General features: G+C 46.3%; 1 protein-coding gene across 1 annotated transcript in view; it reads left to right on the top strand.

Annotated features, from left to right (window-relative positions):
• TNKS (tankyrase) overlaps positions 1-15,217 on the top strand; it is a 505,381-nt gene that overhangs the window by 254,854 nt on the left and 235,310 nt on the right. The window contains exon 12 of the mRNA XM_030194488.1: positions 8,339-8,510. Within this exon, the coding sequence (XP_030050348.1) occupies positions 8,339-8,510 (172 nt within the window). The remainder of the gene's footprint in view (positions 1-8,338; positions 8,511-15,217) is intronic.

A 15,217-nucleotide genomic window follows, 5' to 3' on the forward strand; every position in this document is an offset into this window, starting at 1 on the left:
TTGGTTTGTCCCAGTATGGCAACACTTATGTACTTATCTCATTTCCTTATGTGTAGAACATTGACTTGCATTTTCACATCCAGAATTTGTTTATATTTTACATAGTGTTTCCCTTTATTAGGCTCCCACTTTGTGGAATTCATTGCCTTAAAGCGTTCAGATGACAATTTACCTCTCAGGCTGTAAGTGTGACCTGAAAAACTTTTTTCTCAACTTTTCTAAAGTAGAACTGATTGCCCCTGAGTTTTAGCCTAGGAACTGGTGTAACGCTTTCTCACCATTTGCTGCATATCTACCATTGGATTTCATTACATATATCTGCCCTCCTTGTTTTTCCATTTGTTTTTTGGCCTATCTCCGTGTTTTATTATTGTTTATATTGTAAACAGCTTTGCTGTAAGCTGGTAAAAGACAGTTATAGAATTCATAAAGTCAACATAAAGTCAAGTAAAAATGATTTAACCATCAGTTCATTCTTGATCTAAAAACTCCATACCATCTATAAGAGAAATGGTGGCACACGATTCACTCTGCAATTTTTTTTAGAAGTTATTATATTCGTTGTTTTCTTTTACTTTGAAATTTTTTGATCAGTTGCAAACATAGTAGAAATATCTCATAATGTATGTGTGCCTTACTTTAGGAAAAAAGATTGCAAATTATGGCTTTTATTTTATTCTGCTGAGCATCTTTTCTCAAATTTATTTCTGAGCCTCAGGCTTAGGAGCCTTGTGGCTGCTTTCTCTCTGCTAATGCCAGAATGTATCCCAGGATGCATCCCTGTGATATCCAAGTGCTTTTTCCAGTATAGGCTGAAAACAGCAATGTTCATCAAAAAGGATTGCCAGTGCTTGTGTAAGTTCTCTCTATAGTTTGTGTTCTTCATCAAGTTGTTAGGGCTCACTGCCAGCCTGCCAACCACACTAGAGAGACTGAAATGAGAATAGCACTAACTACTACTACTACTTGACATTTCTAAAGCGCTACTAGGGTTACGCAGCGCTGTACAATTTAACATAGAGTAGCACTTACTGATTGCTCAAAACAGTAAATACAGTTCAGAATAGCTCCGGCAAGGAACAGGTTTTTTCCTGCAGTAACAAAATTTCAACATGATCTGTATTAACAGCTTCTGTCTTGTTGGTCACAGTCTCACGTCATCATGTGCTGATCTTAAATGAGCAGGGTGGCATACAACTAGACAAGCAACCACTAAGATAGAATGATCCCATCCTGTTCAACAATTTAAAACCAAAATTAGAGCTTTATATTTTCTAAAACTTAATATTGAACTAGCAAAATATAATTATAAAAAAAGCAGCATGTACTAATTAACTGACCAGAGGCCAGTAAGTTATGTTAAAGCCTCAACCATAGGTCTTCTCAGATTGCTCATTTGATATAGCTTCTGAGACAGTTGGAAGACTAGGTCAGTAAGGGGAGGGGTCTACATCATTTAGAGTTCAGTAGTTGCTTGTGTTTTTAAAATTGCTTTGTATTAAGTTTATTTTTAAGTCTAAAGGTGGAAAGGGGTGGGGTGGGTGGGGATTGAGAGGAATGGAACAACTGGGTAAATATTATTCTGCTGTGAAAGGAAGACTAGAAGTAGTGTGCACTGAGTCCAGATCACAGTAAAAGACCCTTTTACTAAAGCACAATAAAGATTTTTGCACTTTACCACACGCTAAGTTTTACTATTAAAACAAAGTGCAAAAGTTGTGCGGTAATAGTTTGGTACATGTCCAGCATATCCTCCCCAGCTACTTCACTAAAATGTTCTTTATTTATTTGCAGCATTTGTATCCCACATTTTCCCACACATAAGCAGGCTCAATGTGGTTTACAAGTCAATTTGAAATAGAGTCAGGTAAGGGAGGGGTACATGTGTAAAATAAGGTACAAAATAATAAGGAATAAAATGGTCCTTTGAGGCAATATAATGTAGAGTCTAGTGAGTAGCAGCAGGAGGATAGGCCTTTCAAAACAGATAGGTCTTTAAAGAGCGCTTAAAGTCTTGATGATCATGCAGCGTTTTTACACAGTTCGGTAATGCATTCCACATCTGCGTGCCTAAGTAGGAGAAATTAGATACATATATGATTAACAGCACATGCTAAGTCATATGTTAACTGCAGACTTGCCAAGTCACATTCATTCAGTGTGTGACACACACATTTGGGCCCCTTCTCTAGCTGACATGCTTAAGAGGCCTGATCTCATGCATTGACTCCCTCCGTGATCCCAATCTGTAATCAGTTCATACCTCCCTGTTCCTCTCCTGCAGGTCCAGTGTTGTCTTCCTGACTAACCTCTGTACCCCCTCCCTCCCAGCCCTACACACCTGTGGTGTTCACTGGCACTTCAGGTAGCAATTACAACAGGCTTGCTCTGGCCAGTCCTGAGGTCCTTTGTTGCAGCTTCCTTTTGCCGCATGGGCAGAACGTGGCAGAGGGAAAGCTGTGGGGTGGCTGAAGGGAGTCAGTTGTATTCGCTGCATGCAGTGCTGGTGAACACCGCAGGTTTATAGGTCCCGGGGAGGTAGGAAGGCGTACCTCTGACTTGACTCAGGTGCCTTTCTGGGTCACAGTCATGAGTTATTCATAGATGCAAGTCAGTTATTCTTAGATGGAAGGCAAGCAAGTCCAGGCACAAGCTCAATGCACAGTGCAAGGATAATGCAAAGTAAGCAGAGGTCCTTCAGGGTAGAGTCCAGTACGGTTCAATGACATCCCAAAGCCTGCATTGCAGATGGATCCAACTATAAGTCTGTGACTGAAGGTCCCTCACCAAACACACTGTAGAGGCGTTTGGCATTGTACTCCATTGGTGCTTGGCACTGAGGGAATGGAGACTGCAACTTTTAACTTATTGCGTTCCCAAACTTCTTTGTAAGTAAGCTGAGCCACTTGTATCAATCTCCAAGGGTCTATACCAAATTCATCAGTTTGACTCTCTCCCCCCCCCCCCCCCCCCCCACCACCCCGGCTACCCAGGAGAATTTCTTGTCCTCTCCAGCTTTGTATTCAGAAATTTCTGAGAGGGAATTAAGATTCTTGAGATTCTCTTGGCACCTCTGCCAGGTGGAGATATAGATAATCTGAACACTGTCTCTGGTGCTGAGCAAATCAATACTTGAAGTCTGTGCCTTGAGAACAAGACATTGAATTTATTTGTGTTGAACAAGAACTGTGCAGTGGCAGAAAGAGAAGTCTTCTTGTTTACAACACCAAATCCATTTGAAGCTCCCAGAGATCTCTTATGAGCTTACTGAGGTTATGGCTCCAGAGCCATCTCACAGACCCAGCAAGGTTATAACTTTAGTGCTGGTGTCTTTCCGGGCCTGAGCTCCTGTTTTGCTAGAATCTGAGTAGGAGGAGTCCTTGTGTCTTGCCTATTGGTTTCATAATTCTTGCTCCAAAGAGGAATATTCACCTGACCTCCCATCAAACCCTTGCTTGCAACAGGCTAAGAAAAGACTACTCCTTAGGGCATATCATTGCATCTATAGGGGGAACTTCTCCTTATTTCTTCTTTTTAGTTTCCTCAGGTACTTTGATGCCCTGGAGTTGTTCATGGCAATACCCACTCACCAGCTCCTTTATGATTTACAGAAAAGAATGAGAGAGGTGGTGGACACCAAGTACCATGTAGAAGTGACTGGGATTCAACAAATCTGTTACTATATCAATCTGTGATGCTTGAATCTTGTCAAATAGGGACCAAGAAGTCCCAACCCTTTCCTTTCTTTCACACTCTATCCTGGGGCATGAGACCCAGATCTTGAAACTTTGAGGAGGAGTTCTTTCAAAACAGAACATTTAACTCATGTATAGTGTTATTTCATATTTTCATTGTTATTGTTTGAAGAACATATGGCCCACTCTGACCTATCGTGCTTTGAAGACAATAGTGAGAACCTGTGCCATAGCTATTGGTACCCTGAAGTGCTCATGGTTATAAGTCTCAGGACTAAGAACCTGCTGGTTAGGCTTGTGGATCTGTCTTGCCGTGGAGAGGATCTCTTCAGAGGTGAACACAGTGGATTTTTATTAGAGACCACAATACAATGTCAGACAGCAATATGGTTTTCCCTCCATTCATTTGTTTATCACAGCAAATTAAACATTCAGGAGAGTGAAGGTGAAGCTTTTGAAAGGGTGGTCCTCAGGGATACTGTTTTTCTCCCACCTGGGAGTTTGGGTGCACCCCATACCTCTGGACTAGTCTAGCACAATGATAAGATAGTTGAAATTTGTTCTTAACTGTTATTTTTTGTTCTTTGAGTCCTGATGCACATCCAGGATCCTCCCTGGAGGACTATAAGTTACATAGAAACATAAGGCAGATAAAGACCATGTGGTCTATCCAGTCTGCCTATCCATGCCATCTACTCTCCCTGTCATTCCCTTAGAGATCATATGTACTTGTCCCAAGCTGACTTGATTCAGATACTGTTTTCATCACCACTTCATCAAGAAAAGAAGCAGGGGAATGCTTCTACGACAAACAAGCACAGCAGACAATAGTAGAGGCTGAACAAGGTCTAATCCAACGCTGGAGATATTGTGTCGGAGTCTTTTATTAATGCAGATAAAGCAGGGACCTGACACGGTCCGTGTTTCAGCATATACAAATGCCTACATCAGGGGTCAAATAATGAATTCTATAATTAAGAAAATACATAAAAACATCTAAAGTACAATATCAAAAAAGAAAAATGAAAATCAACATAAATATATGTATAAAAACACCTAAACAATAAATAACCAAATACCTACAAGTAATAATTATAAAGAATTAAAAAATTAATAATAAAAAACAATCACTGGGAAAATACCTTTTCATAACTTAAAAAAACCCCCAAAATAAATAGTAAAATATAGAAAAAAATGCTGATGTTGTAAGGAGATAAGTATAGATCATACATATAAAGTATGTGGTGAGTACTGACGAATACACTGAAAGCAGAGTTTGAAAGCAAAAAACGGATATTGTAAATTTGATAAATATTTATGCCTAGACAAATCATATTTATAACAAATATGGAAACTCTAAATGTAATATATACCTGAATATCTATAAAGATAGGTTATAGAGATGGAGTGTAAAACGTTAGTTGTAAGCACTATGTGAAGTTGCGAGTTGTGGATCTACCCTCTCTATGAGATCAACATGTTCTTAAAAATGCATAAATCAGCCAGATCTTTGTCCTCTATTTGAGACGGCAACTAGAAAAAGACCGCGTGAAAATAGAAGTCTTAAGGGTAATTAGTGAGGGCGAGTACGTAATTTCTCTTACCTCGTAAAATAAGTTGGTATTCAAATCTGCATGTATAGAATCATGGAGTTGTGAATGAGGTCAAACTGAACAGAGCACAATCGCTATGGGGATACAAACACTGCAGATACAGACTTATAGAAACTGTGCTAGTTTCGGGATGGTTTATGCAAACTACATTATCACAAAAAAAACAAAATACATCAAAAAATGTAGTGCAATTTTAAAAACACAAGTGCAATGCAATCATAAAAGAAAAAAAGTTGCAATACAATTATGTAAACAATTGTTATGGTTTAAAAACCATGGTCCAGACAAAAGCGTGCGAAAAAGTTAAACGCCGACAATAACAAGGAAACCACCTACACCACCTACTTATTTCAAAGTTAGACATAGTGAGAGAGAGGGCGTCGAGGAGAACTTCTTGACTTAAAAAAGTGACTTACCAAGTAAAACTGACTCTGGCATAAGCTGTAAGGTCTACTCATATGAAAAGGGGAAGTGACAGAAGTCGTCTGTTTAAAAGACGTGCATTGCATATGCATGAGCGGCTAATGAATAATACACCATCTGACTTCCGGTGAAGATCGTATAGAGGGAAACATTGTCACAATCAAATAACTGTTGTTTTAAAGGGGTATGGGTGAAAATGGTAATGTATTTGTTGGTACTACCACAAACTATGACTTAAAGTATATTATCAAACAAACGCTGGCAACTGTTGTAAGGTCTACTCGTGTAAAAAAAAAAAAAAAAGGGAAGGTGACAGAAGGATCGTCTATTTGAAGTATGTGCATAGCATACGCGCAAGGCACTGATGAAAAACAATGAATAATGGAGAGTGTTGCGAATGGGAATCTGTGGTTCTATAATTGCGGGGAGACATTGCCATAATATGTAAACGGGCCAGTCATTATAATGTAGCGGTATTCCATTATTGATTTATGCTAATAGGATCGTCATGTCATGTTGTGAAATATCTTATGGCAAGTAAGAATGAATGAAACCATAATGCACAACTAAGTTATTGGTAAAGATGCATGTAGTAAATAATTTTGTGTAGGAAACACATCACCACTTCACCAGGAGGCCTTTCTATGAATTCACCACCCTTTCCGTGAAGTATTTCCTCAGGTTACTTGTGAGTCCTTCCCCTTTCACCTTCATCCTGTGCCTCCTTGTTCCAGAGCTTCCTTACAGTTAAGAGACTCGCCTCCTGTGCATTTATACCGCATAGGTATTTAAATGTGTCTATCTTGTCTCCCCTCTCCGCCTTTCTTCCAAAGTATTCATTTTGAGATGTTTGTCACATTATGCTTTATGATGAAAACCACTGACTATTTTAGTAGCTGTCCTCTGGACTGACTCCCTCCTGTTTATATTTTTTTGAAGGTGCTGTCTCCAGAATTGTACACAATATTCTAAATGAGTTCTCACAAGAGTTTAATACAGGGGCATCATCACCTCCTTTTTCCTACTGGCCATTCCTCTCCCTATGCACCCAAGCTTTCTTCTAGTTTTCACCATTGCCTTTTCTACCTATTTGGCCACCTTAAGCTCATCGCATACAATCACACCCAAGTGTCACTCCTTTTTTTTTGAACCCTTCGGTTTTTGAAGCCTAAATGCATGATCCTGTATTTTTTAGCAGTAAATCTAATTTATCAAATTCCTCTAGCTTCACTAAGTCCTTCCTCATGTTCTTCACACCATCAGGAGTGTCTACCCTATTGCAGATTTTGGTGGTATCTGCAAAGAGGCAAACCTTATCAGACAGCCCTTCAGCAATATCACTTACAAAAATGTAAAAAAAAAAAAAAAAAGCCCAAGAACCGAACCTTGCAGAACACCACTGGTAACATTCTTTTCCTCAGAATGAGCTCAATTTACCACTACCCTATGTCGCTTTTCACTCAACCAGTTCCTAGCCCAGTCAGTCACTTTAGGGCCAATACTGAGGGCATTCAGTTTTATTTACATTTATTTATTTATCAGTGGAGTGGAGGAGTGGCCTAGTGGTTAGAGCACCGGTCTTGCAATCCAGAGGTGGCCGGTTCAAATCCCGCTGCTGCTCCTTGTGATCTTGGGCAAGCCACTTAACCCTGTATTGCCTCAGGTACAAACTTAGATTGTGAGCCCTCCTGGGACAGAGAAATATCCAGTGTACCTTCACCCTTGATGGCCATGCCTTCCTCTTCCTTAGTGGTGAGAATTCTGCGTTTTCCTCCCTTGGGTGGCTTTATGCAGCCAGCTTCTTGTTTATCATTGTGGCTTTATGGCTTGGTTCTTCCTTTGCTTGATCTCTGAGATTGCTGGAAACCTACTGGAGACTCAGGATTTGACAAGTTATGAGATGTGCCACTACAGCATTTGGCTTATTTTAGGATAGAAGAATAATATATTTATTGTACTTAAAATAGAACTTTTTGTTCAAAGCATTTTACAGGCAATGCATAATTTTACTTTGTGTATTCACTTTTCTGTACACAAGATTTTTTCTTCTAAATTATTCTCTACAGGGCAGCTCTGTTCAGAAGTAAGAGAAATATTTAATATTACTTCCCCCTCTTTCCTTCTGTATCAGAGATGAGCTAATGCTCTTATCTCAGCTTTGTGTGAAATGTTTCATTTTGTTCGTTATTCAGAACTTGCCAGTTCTTTCCCACATTGCATTATTTTAATAATCTCACTGTTTGAATATACATTTGGTCTGCCCCCTACTTCTTCTTTTGTGTACACATTTTTGTGGTTTGTTGTCAGGGGGACACTTCTTCTTTTGTTTGTTGTTCACTTTTGCTATTACCATATAGGAAAATATGGTATATGTGTATGTGTGTATATCTATCTTCTAAATGATCAGTTTTAAATAGGATCTTTTAAATTGATTCTAGATTATTCTGTTTTGAAATGGCAAAATAATTCAAGAGCATTTTTAGTGGAAATATGTACTGCTGTTTGCTGCTGGGAAATCTTGATTTATAGTTTTTCTATATTATTGAATAGTTGAAGGAAGGAAAGAAATGCAAGCAATAAAAAAAATTTGTTTGGTTGATTTTTCAGATGAACACACTAGACACACTTGGTCAGACAGCCTTGCACAGGGCTGCCATGGGAGGTCACTTACAGACTTGTCGTCTTTTGCTGAGTTATGGCTCTGACCCGTCTATCATCTCCTTGCAAGGCTTCACAGCAGCACAGATGGGCAACGAGGCAGTACAACAGATTCTAAGTGGTGAGTCAAGATGTATTAGCATACTAATTTTGCTATCCATTTAATTCACAGGGTAATTTTATAAAGCATGTTTTACATGGAGAAAGAGGCTCTTATAAAATTGTGCATGGCTAGGTGCATTGCAAGAAAATGCCTCCCTTTATGCTTTATGGACTTAGGTGTTCCCAGGAGTGCAGCTTGGGTGGAGTTGTGATTTACATACATTTTTTAAAATATGCATGTATATTCATGGAGTACACTCCCACACATAGCTTTGGAGCAAGTGTAGATTTGTGCGAGAGTGTTTACTGGTGCTCATTGAGCATGTTTTCTAAAGGCACATAAGGGAAGTAATTTTGTAACTGCATATATATATATATATATATATATTTCTCCGAGGACAAGCAGGCTGCTTGTTCTCACTGATGGGTGACGTCCACGGCAGCCCCTCCAATCGGAAACTTCACTAGCAAAGTCCTTTGCTAGCCCTCGCGCGCCCGCGCGCACCGCGCATGCGCGGCCGTCTTCCCGCCCGAAACCGGCTCGAGCCGGCCAGTCTTCTTTTGTCCGCACTCGGTACGGTCGTGTTTTCGCCGTGTCGAGCCCCGGAAAGTCGACCTCGCGCGTCCAATTTGTTTTGAACGTGTTTTTTTCCTTCGGGAAAGCTTTGTCCTAGTCGGGAAGTGCTCCGGAAACCCCCCGCCGGGTTTCGTGTAAATCCTCCCCGTACTTCCAGCTTTTTTGCCCCGGTAAGTTTTCTTTCGTCGTCGGGGTAGGCCTCTTTTCGGCCTCGGTCGAGATTTTTTCTCCCTCTAAATTTGGTGCTTCAAATTTCGCCATTTCGGCTTTTGATTTCGCCGGCGTGATTTTTCCGCCCATGACATCGAAGCCTTCCAGCGGCTTCAAGAAGTGCACCCAGTGCGCCCGGGTTATCTCGCTCACTGATCGACACTCGTCGTGTCTTCAGTGTCTGGGGGCCGAGCACCGCCCTCAGAACTGCAGTCTGTGTTCCCTGCTTCAAAGGCGGACTCAGGTAGCGAGACTAGCCCAGTGGAACGTGTTGTTCTCGGGCTCTTCGTCGGCATCGGCACCGGGATCTTCGAGTGCATCGACGTCGTCAGCGTCCAGACCTTCTTCCTCGGCCGCCCCTGCATCGAGTGCATCGAGGCATCGGGCCTCTGCATCGGCGCCGAGACATCGGATAGCTGCATCGACGTCGGTGGTACCAGGACCTCGTCTGCTGATGTCGTCGGACGGTGGTGCATCGGGTGGAGTGCAGGTGAGGGCTGTCCATTCCCCTGCTGGTGGCGGTGAGCCCTCGGGTGGGTCTCCGCCTACCCTGAGGGCTCCTGCGGTACAGCCCCCCCGAGATCGACCTTCTTCAGTCTCGGCCCCGAGGAAGCGACGGATGGATTCGACGTCCTCCTCGTCGGTGCCGGGGAGCTCCGGTGACATGCTTCGGAAGAAATCGAAGAAGCATCGACACCGGTCTCCTCCCCGTGTCGGCACCGAGAGCTCTGGGTCGCCGAGGGATTCGGCACCCAGCAGGCATCGGCACCGAGAGGACCGCTCACCCTCTGTTCAGGAGGTGTCGATGCGCTCCGCTCTGGACAGCCCGGAACAGCCTCCACGCCCGGAACAGGTACTGACGTCGACGCCTGCATCGACCTCTCAGCCTTTCTCTGCAGCCGCTCTAAACGAGAGCCTCCGGGCCGTTCTCCCAGAGATTCTGGGAGAGCTGTTGCGCCCTACCCCTCCGGTACCGGCGGTGCTTGCGCCACCGGTACCGTCGAGCGTGGCGCCGGCTGGCCCATCGCCCAGGTTGAGGTCCCCGACGTCGGTACCGCGTGCGGTACCGACCGCGGCCACCTCCCAGGAAGGCTCCCCGACTACGTCGGCGGAGGGAGCTTCGCCGATGCGGGCGAGGGAGTCTACCTCTCGACGCCCCCATCGTGGACGGGGTTCCACGGAGTCGAGCAGGGCGAGGTTGCAGACACAGGTCCGTGAACTTGTGTCTGACACCGAGGGTGAGGCCTCGTGGGAGGAAGAGGAAGATCCCAGATATTTCTCTGACGAGGAGTCTGAGGGTCTTCCGTCTGATCCCACTCCCTCTCCTGAGAGACAGCTTTCTCCTCCCGAGAGTCTGTCTTTTGCCTCCTTTGTCCGGGAGATGTCTACGGCCATCCCCTTCCCGGTGGTTGTGGAGGACGAGCCCAGGGCTGAAATGTTTGAGCTCCTGGACTATCCTTCTCCACCTAAGGAAGCGTCCACTGTTCCCTTGCACCATGTCCTGAAGAAGACATTGCTTGCGAACTGGACCAAGCCATTAACTAATCCCCACATTCCCAAGAAGATCGAGTCCCAGTACCGGATCCATGGGGACCCAGAGCTGATGCGCACTCAGTTGCCTCATGACTCTGGAGTTGTGGATTTGGCCCTAAAGAAGGCTAAGAGTTCTAGGGAACATGCTTCGGCGCCCCCGGGCAAGGACGCTAGAACCTTAGACTCCTTTGGGAGGAAGGCCTACCATTCCTCTATGCTCGTGTCCAAGATCCAGTCTTACCAGCTCTACACGAGCATACACATGCGGAATAATGTGCGGCAGTTGGCGGGCTTGGTTGATGCTCTTCCCCCTGAGCAAGCCAAGCCTTTTCAGGAGGTGGTCAGGCAGCTGAAGGCGTGCAGAAAATTCCTGGCCAGAGGAGTTTATGACACTTTTGATGTTGCGTCCAGGGCCGCTGCTCAAGGTGTGGTGATGCGCAGGCTCTCATGGCTGCGTGCCGCCGACCTGGAGAATAGAATCCAGCAGCGGATTGCGGACTCGCCTTGCCGTGCGGATAACATTTTTGGCGAAAAAGTCGAGCAGGTGGTAGAGTCTCTCCACCAGCGGGACACCGCATTCGACAAGTTCGCCCGCCGGCAGCCTTCAGCTTCTACCTCTACAGGTAGACGATTTTTCGGGGGAAGGAAGACTGTTCCCTATACTTCTGGCAAGCGTAGGTACAATCCTCCTTCCCGACAGCCTGCGGCCCAGGCTAAGCCCCAGCGCGCTCGCTCTCGTCAGCAGCGTGCGAATCAGCAAGGCCCCGCGGCTCCCCAGCAAAAGCAAGGGGCGAGCTTTTGACTGGCTCCAGCAGAGCATAGCCGACATCCAAGTGTCAGTGCCGGGCGACCTGCCTGTCGGAGGGAGGTTGAAAGCTTTTCACCAAAGGTGGCCTCTCATAACCTCCGATCAGTGGGTTCTCCAAATAGTCCGGCAAGGATACACCCTCAATTTGGCCTCACAACCTCCAAATTGTCCACCGGGAGCTCAGTCCTACAGCTTCCAGCACAAGCAGGTACTTGCAGAGGAACTCTCCGCCCTTCTCAGCGCCAATGCGGTCGAGCCCGTGCCATCCGGGCAAGAAGGGCTGGGGTTCTATTCCAGGTACTTCCTTGTGGAAAAGAAAACAGGGGGGATGCGTCCCATCCTAGACCTAAGGGCCCTGAACAAATATCTCGTAAAAGAAAAGTTCAGGATGCTTTCCCTGGGCACCCTTCTCCCCATGATTCAGCAAAACGATTGGCTATGCTCTCTGGACTTGAAGGATGCCTACACACACATCCCGATACTGCCAGCTCACAGACAGTATCTGCGATTTCAGCTGGGCGCACGCCACTTCCAGTACTGTGTGCTACCCTTTGGGCTCGCCTCTGCGCCCAGGGTGTTCACAAAGTGCCTAGCTGTGGTAGCAGCGGCGCTTCGCAGGCTGGGGGTGCACGTGTTCCCATATCTCGACGATTGGCTGGTGAAGAACACATCCGAGGCAGGAGCCCTGCAGTCCATGCAGATGACTATTCGCCTCCTGGAGCTACTGGGGTTTGTGATAAATTACCCAAAGTCCCATCTTCTCCCAGTGCAGAAACTCGAATTCATCGGAGCCCTGCTGGATTCTCGGACGGCTCGCGCCTATCTCCCAGAGGCGAGGGCCAACAACTTGTTGTCCCTCGTCTCGCGGGTGCGAGCGTCCCAGCAGATCACAGCTCGGCAGATGTTGAGATTGCTGGGCCACATGGCTTCCACAGTTCATGTGACTCCCATGGCCCGCCTTCACATGAGATCTGCTCAATGGACCCTAGCCTCCCAGTGGTATCAGGCCGCCGGGGGTCTAGAGGACGTGATCCACCTGTCCACGAGTTTTCTCGAATCCCTGTATTGGTGGACGATTTGCTCCAATTTGACTCTGGGACGTCCCTTCCAAATTCCTCAGCCTCAAAAAGTGCTGACCACGGATGCGTCTCTCCTGGGATGGGGAGCTCATGTCGATGGGCTTCACACCCAAGGAAGGTGGTCCCTCCAAGAAAGCGATCTACAGATCAATCTTCTGGAGTTGCGAGCGATCTGGAACGCTCTGAAGGCTTTCAGAGATCGGCTGTCCCACCAAATTATCCAAATTCAGACAATCAGGTTGCCATGTACTATGTCAACAAGCAGGGGGGCACCGGATCTCGCCCCCTGTGTCAGGAAGCCGTCAGCATGTGGCTCTGGGCTCGCCGTCAAGGCATGGTGCTCCAAGCCACATATCTGGCAGGCGTAAACAACAGTCTGGCCGACAGGTTGAGCAGGATTATGCAACCTCACGAGTGGTCGCTCAATTCCCGTGTGGTGCGACAGATCTTCCAGGCGTGGGGCACCCCCCTGGTGGATCTCTTCGCATCTCAAGTGAACCACAAGGTCCCTCAGTTCTGTTCCAGGCTTCAGGCCCACGGCAGACTGGCGTCGGATGCCTTCCTCCTGGATTGGGGGGAAGGTCTGCTGTATGCTTATCCTCCCATTCCTCTGGTGGGGAAGACTTTGTTGAAACTCAAGCAAGACCGAGGCACCATGATTCTGATTGCTCCCTTTTGGCCGCGTCAGATCTGGTTCCCTCTTCTTCTGGAGTTATCCTCCGAAGAACCGTGGAGATTGGAGTGTTTTCCGACCCTCATCACGCAGGACGAAGGGGCTCTTCTGCATCCCAACCTCCAGTCCCTGGCTCTCACGGCCTGGATGTTGAGGGCGTAGACTTTGCCTCTTTGGGTCTGCCAGAGGGTGTCTCCCGCATCTTGCTTGCTTCCAGGAAAGACTCCACTAAGAGAAGTTACTTCTTTCATTGGAGGAGGTTTGCCGTCTGGTGTGACAGCAAGGCCCTAGATCCTCGCTCTTGTCCTACACAGACCCTGCTTGAATACCTTCTCCACTTGTCTGAGTCTGGTCTGAAGACCAACTCCGTAAGGGTTCACCTTAGTGCAATCAGTGCATACCATTACCAAGTGGAAGGTAAGCCGATCTCAGGACAGCCTTTAGTTGTTCGCTTCATGAGAGGTTTGCTTTTGTCAAAGCCCCCTGTCAAGCCTCCTACAGTGTCATGGGATCTCAATGTCGTTCTCACCCAGCTGATGAAACCTCCTTTCGAGCCACTGAATTCCTGCCATCCGAAGTACTTGACCTGGAAGGTCATTTTCTTGGTGGCAGTTACCTCGGCTCGTAGAGTCAGTGAGCTTCAGGCCCTGGTAGCCCAGGCCCCTTACACCAAATTTCATCACAACAGAGTAGTCCTCCGCACTCACCCTAAGTTTCTGCCAAAGGTTGTGTCGGAGTTCCATCTGAACCAGTCAATTGTCTTGCCAACATTCTTTCCCCGTCCTCATTCCTGCCCTGCTGAACGTCAGCTGCACACATTGGACTGCAAGAGAGCATTGGCCTTCTATCTGGAGCGGACACAGCCCCACAGACAGTCCGCCCAATTGTTTGTTTCTTTTGATCCCAACAAGAGGGGAGTGGCTGTAGGGAAACGCACCATATCCAATTGGCTAGCAGATTGCATTTCCTTCACTTACGCCCAGGCTGGGCTGGCTCTTGAGGGTCATGTCACGGCTCATAATGTTAGAGCCATGGCAGCGTCGGTAGCCCACTTGAAGTCAGCCACCATGGAGGAAATTTGCAAAGCTGCGACGTGGTCATCTGTCCACACATTCACATCTCATTACTGCCTGCAGCAGGATACCCGACGTGACAGTCGGTTCGGGCAGTCAGTTCTTCAGAACCTGTTTGGGCTTTAGGATCCAACTCCACCCCCCGAGGGCCCTGTTTGTTCTGTTCCAGGCTACACTCTCAGTTAGTTGGTAAATTTTTTAGGTCAATCTCAGTTATGTCCTCGCCGTTGCGAGGCCCAATTGACCAATGTTGTTGTTTTGAGTGAGCCTGGGGGCTAGGGATACCCCATCAGTGAGAACAAGCAGCCTGCTTGTCCTCGGAGAAAGCGAATGCTACATACCTGTAGAAGGTATTCTCCGAGGACAGCAGGCTGATTGTTCTCACAAACCCGCCCGCCTCCCCTTTGGAGTTGTGTCTTCCCTTGAAGTGTATTGTCTTGCTACATACTGGACTGGCCGGCTCGAGCCGGTTTCGGGCGGGAAGACGGCCGCGCATGCGCGCGAGGGCTAGCAAAGGACTTTGCTAGTGAAGTTTCCGATTGGAGGGGCTGCCGTGGACGTCACCCATCAGTGAGAACAATCAGCCTGCTGTCCTCGGAGAATACCTTCTACAGGTATGTAGCATTCGCTATATAGGTGTGTATTCTATAAAGGCAAGTAGCGTTTGCTTTCCTTTATAGAAAACTTTCGTAACTTAGTATAATTGCACGTATGCGCTTAGACACGAGCACTTACACCAGCCGTAGAAGTGGCAGAAGTAATAGGCATGTAAC

Source organism: Microcaecilia unicolor, chromosome 2, assembly GCF_901765095.1.
Source record: "Microcaecilia unicolor chromosome 2, aMicUni1.1, whole genome shotgun sequence".
Classification (NCBI taxonomy): domain Eukaryota; kingdom Metazoa; phylum Chordata; class Amphibia; order Gymnophiona; family Siphonopidae; genus Microcaecilia; species Microcaecilia unicolor.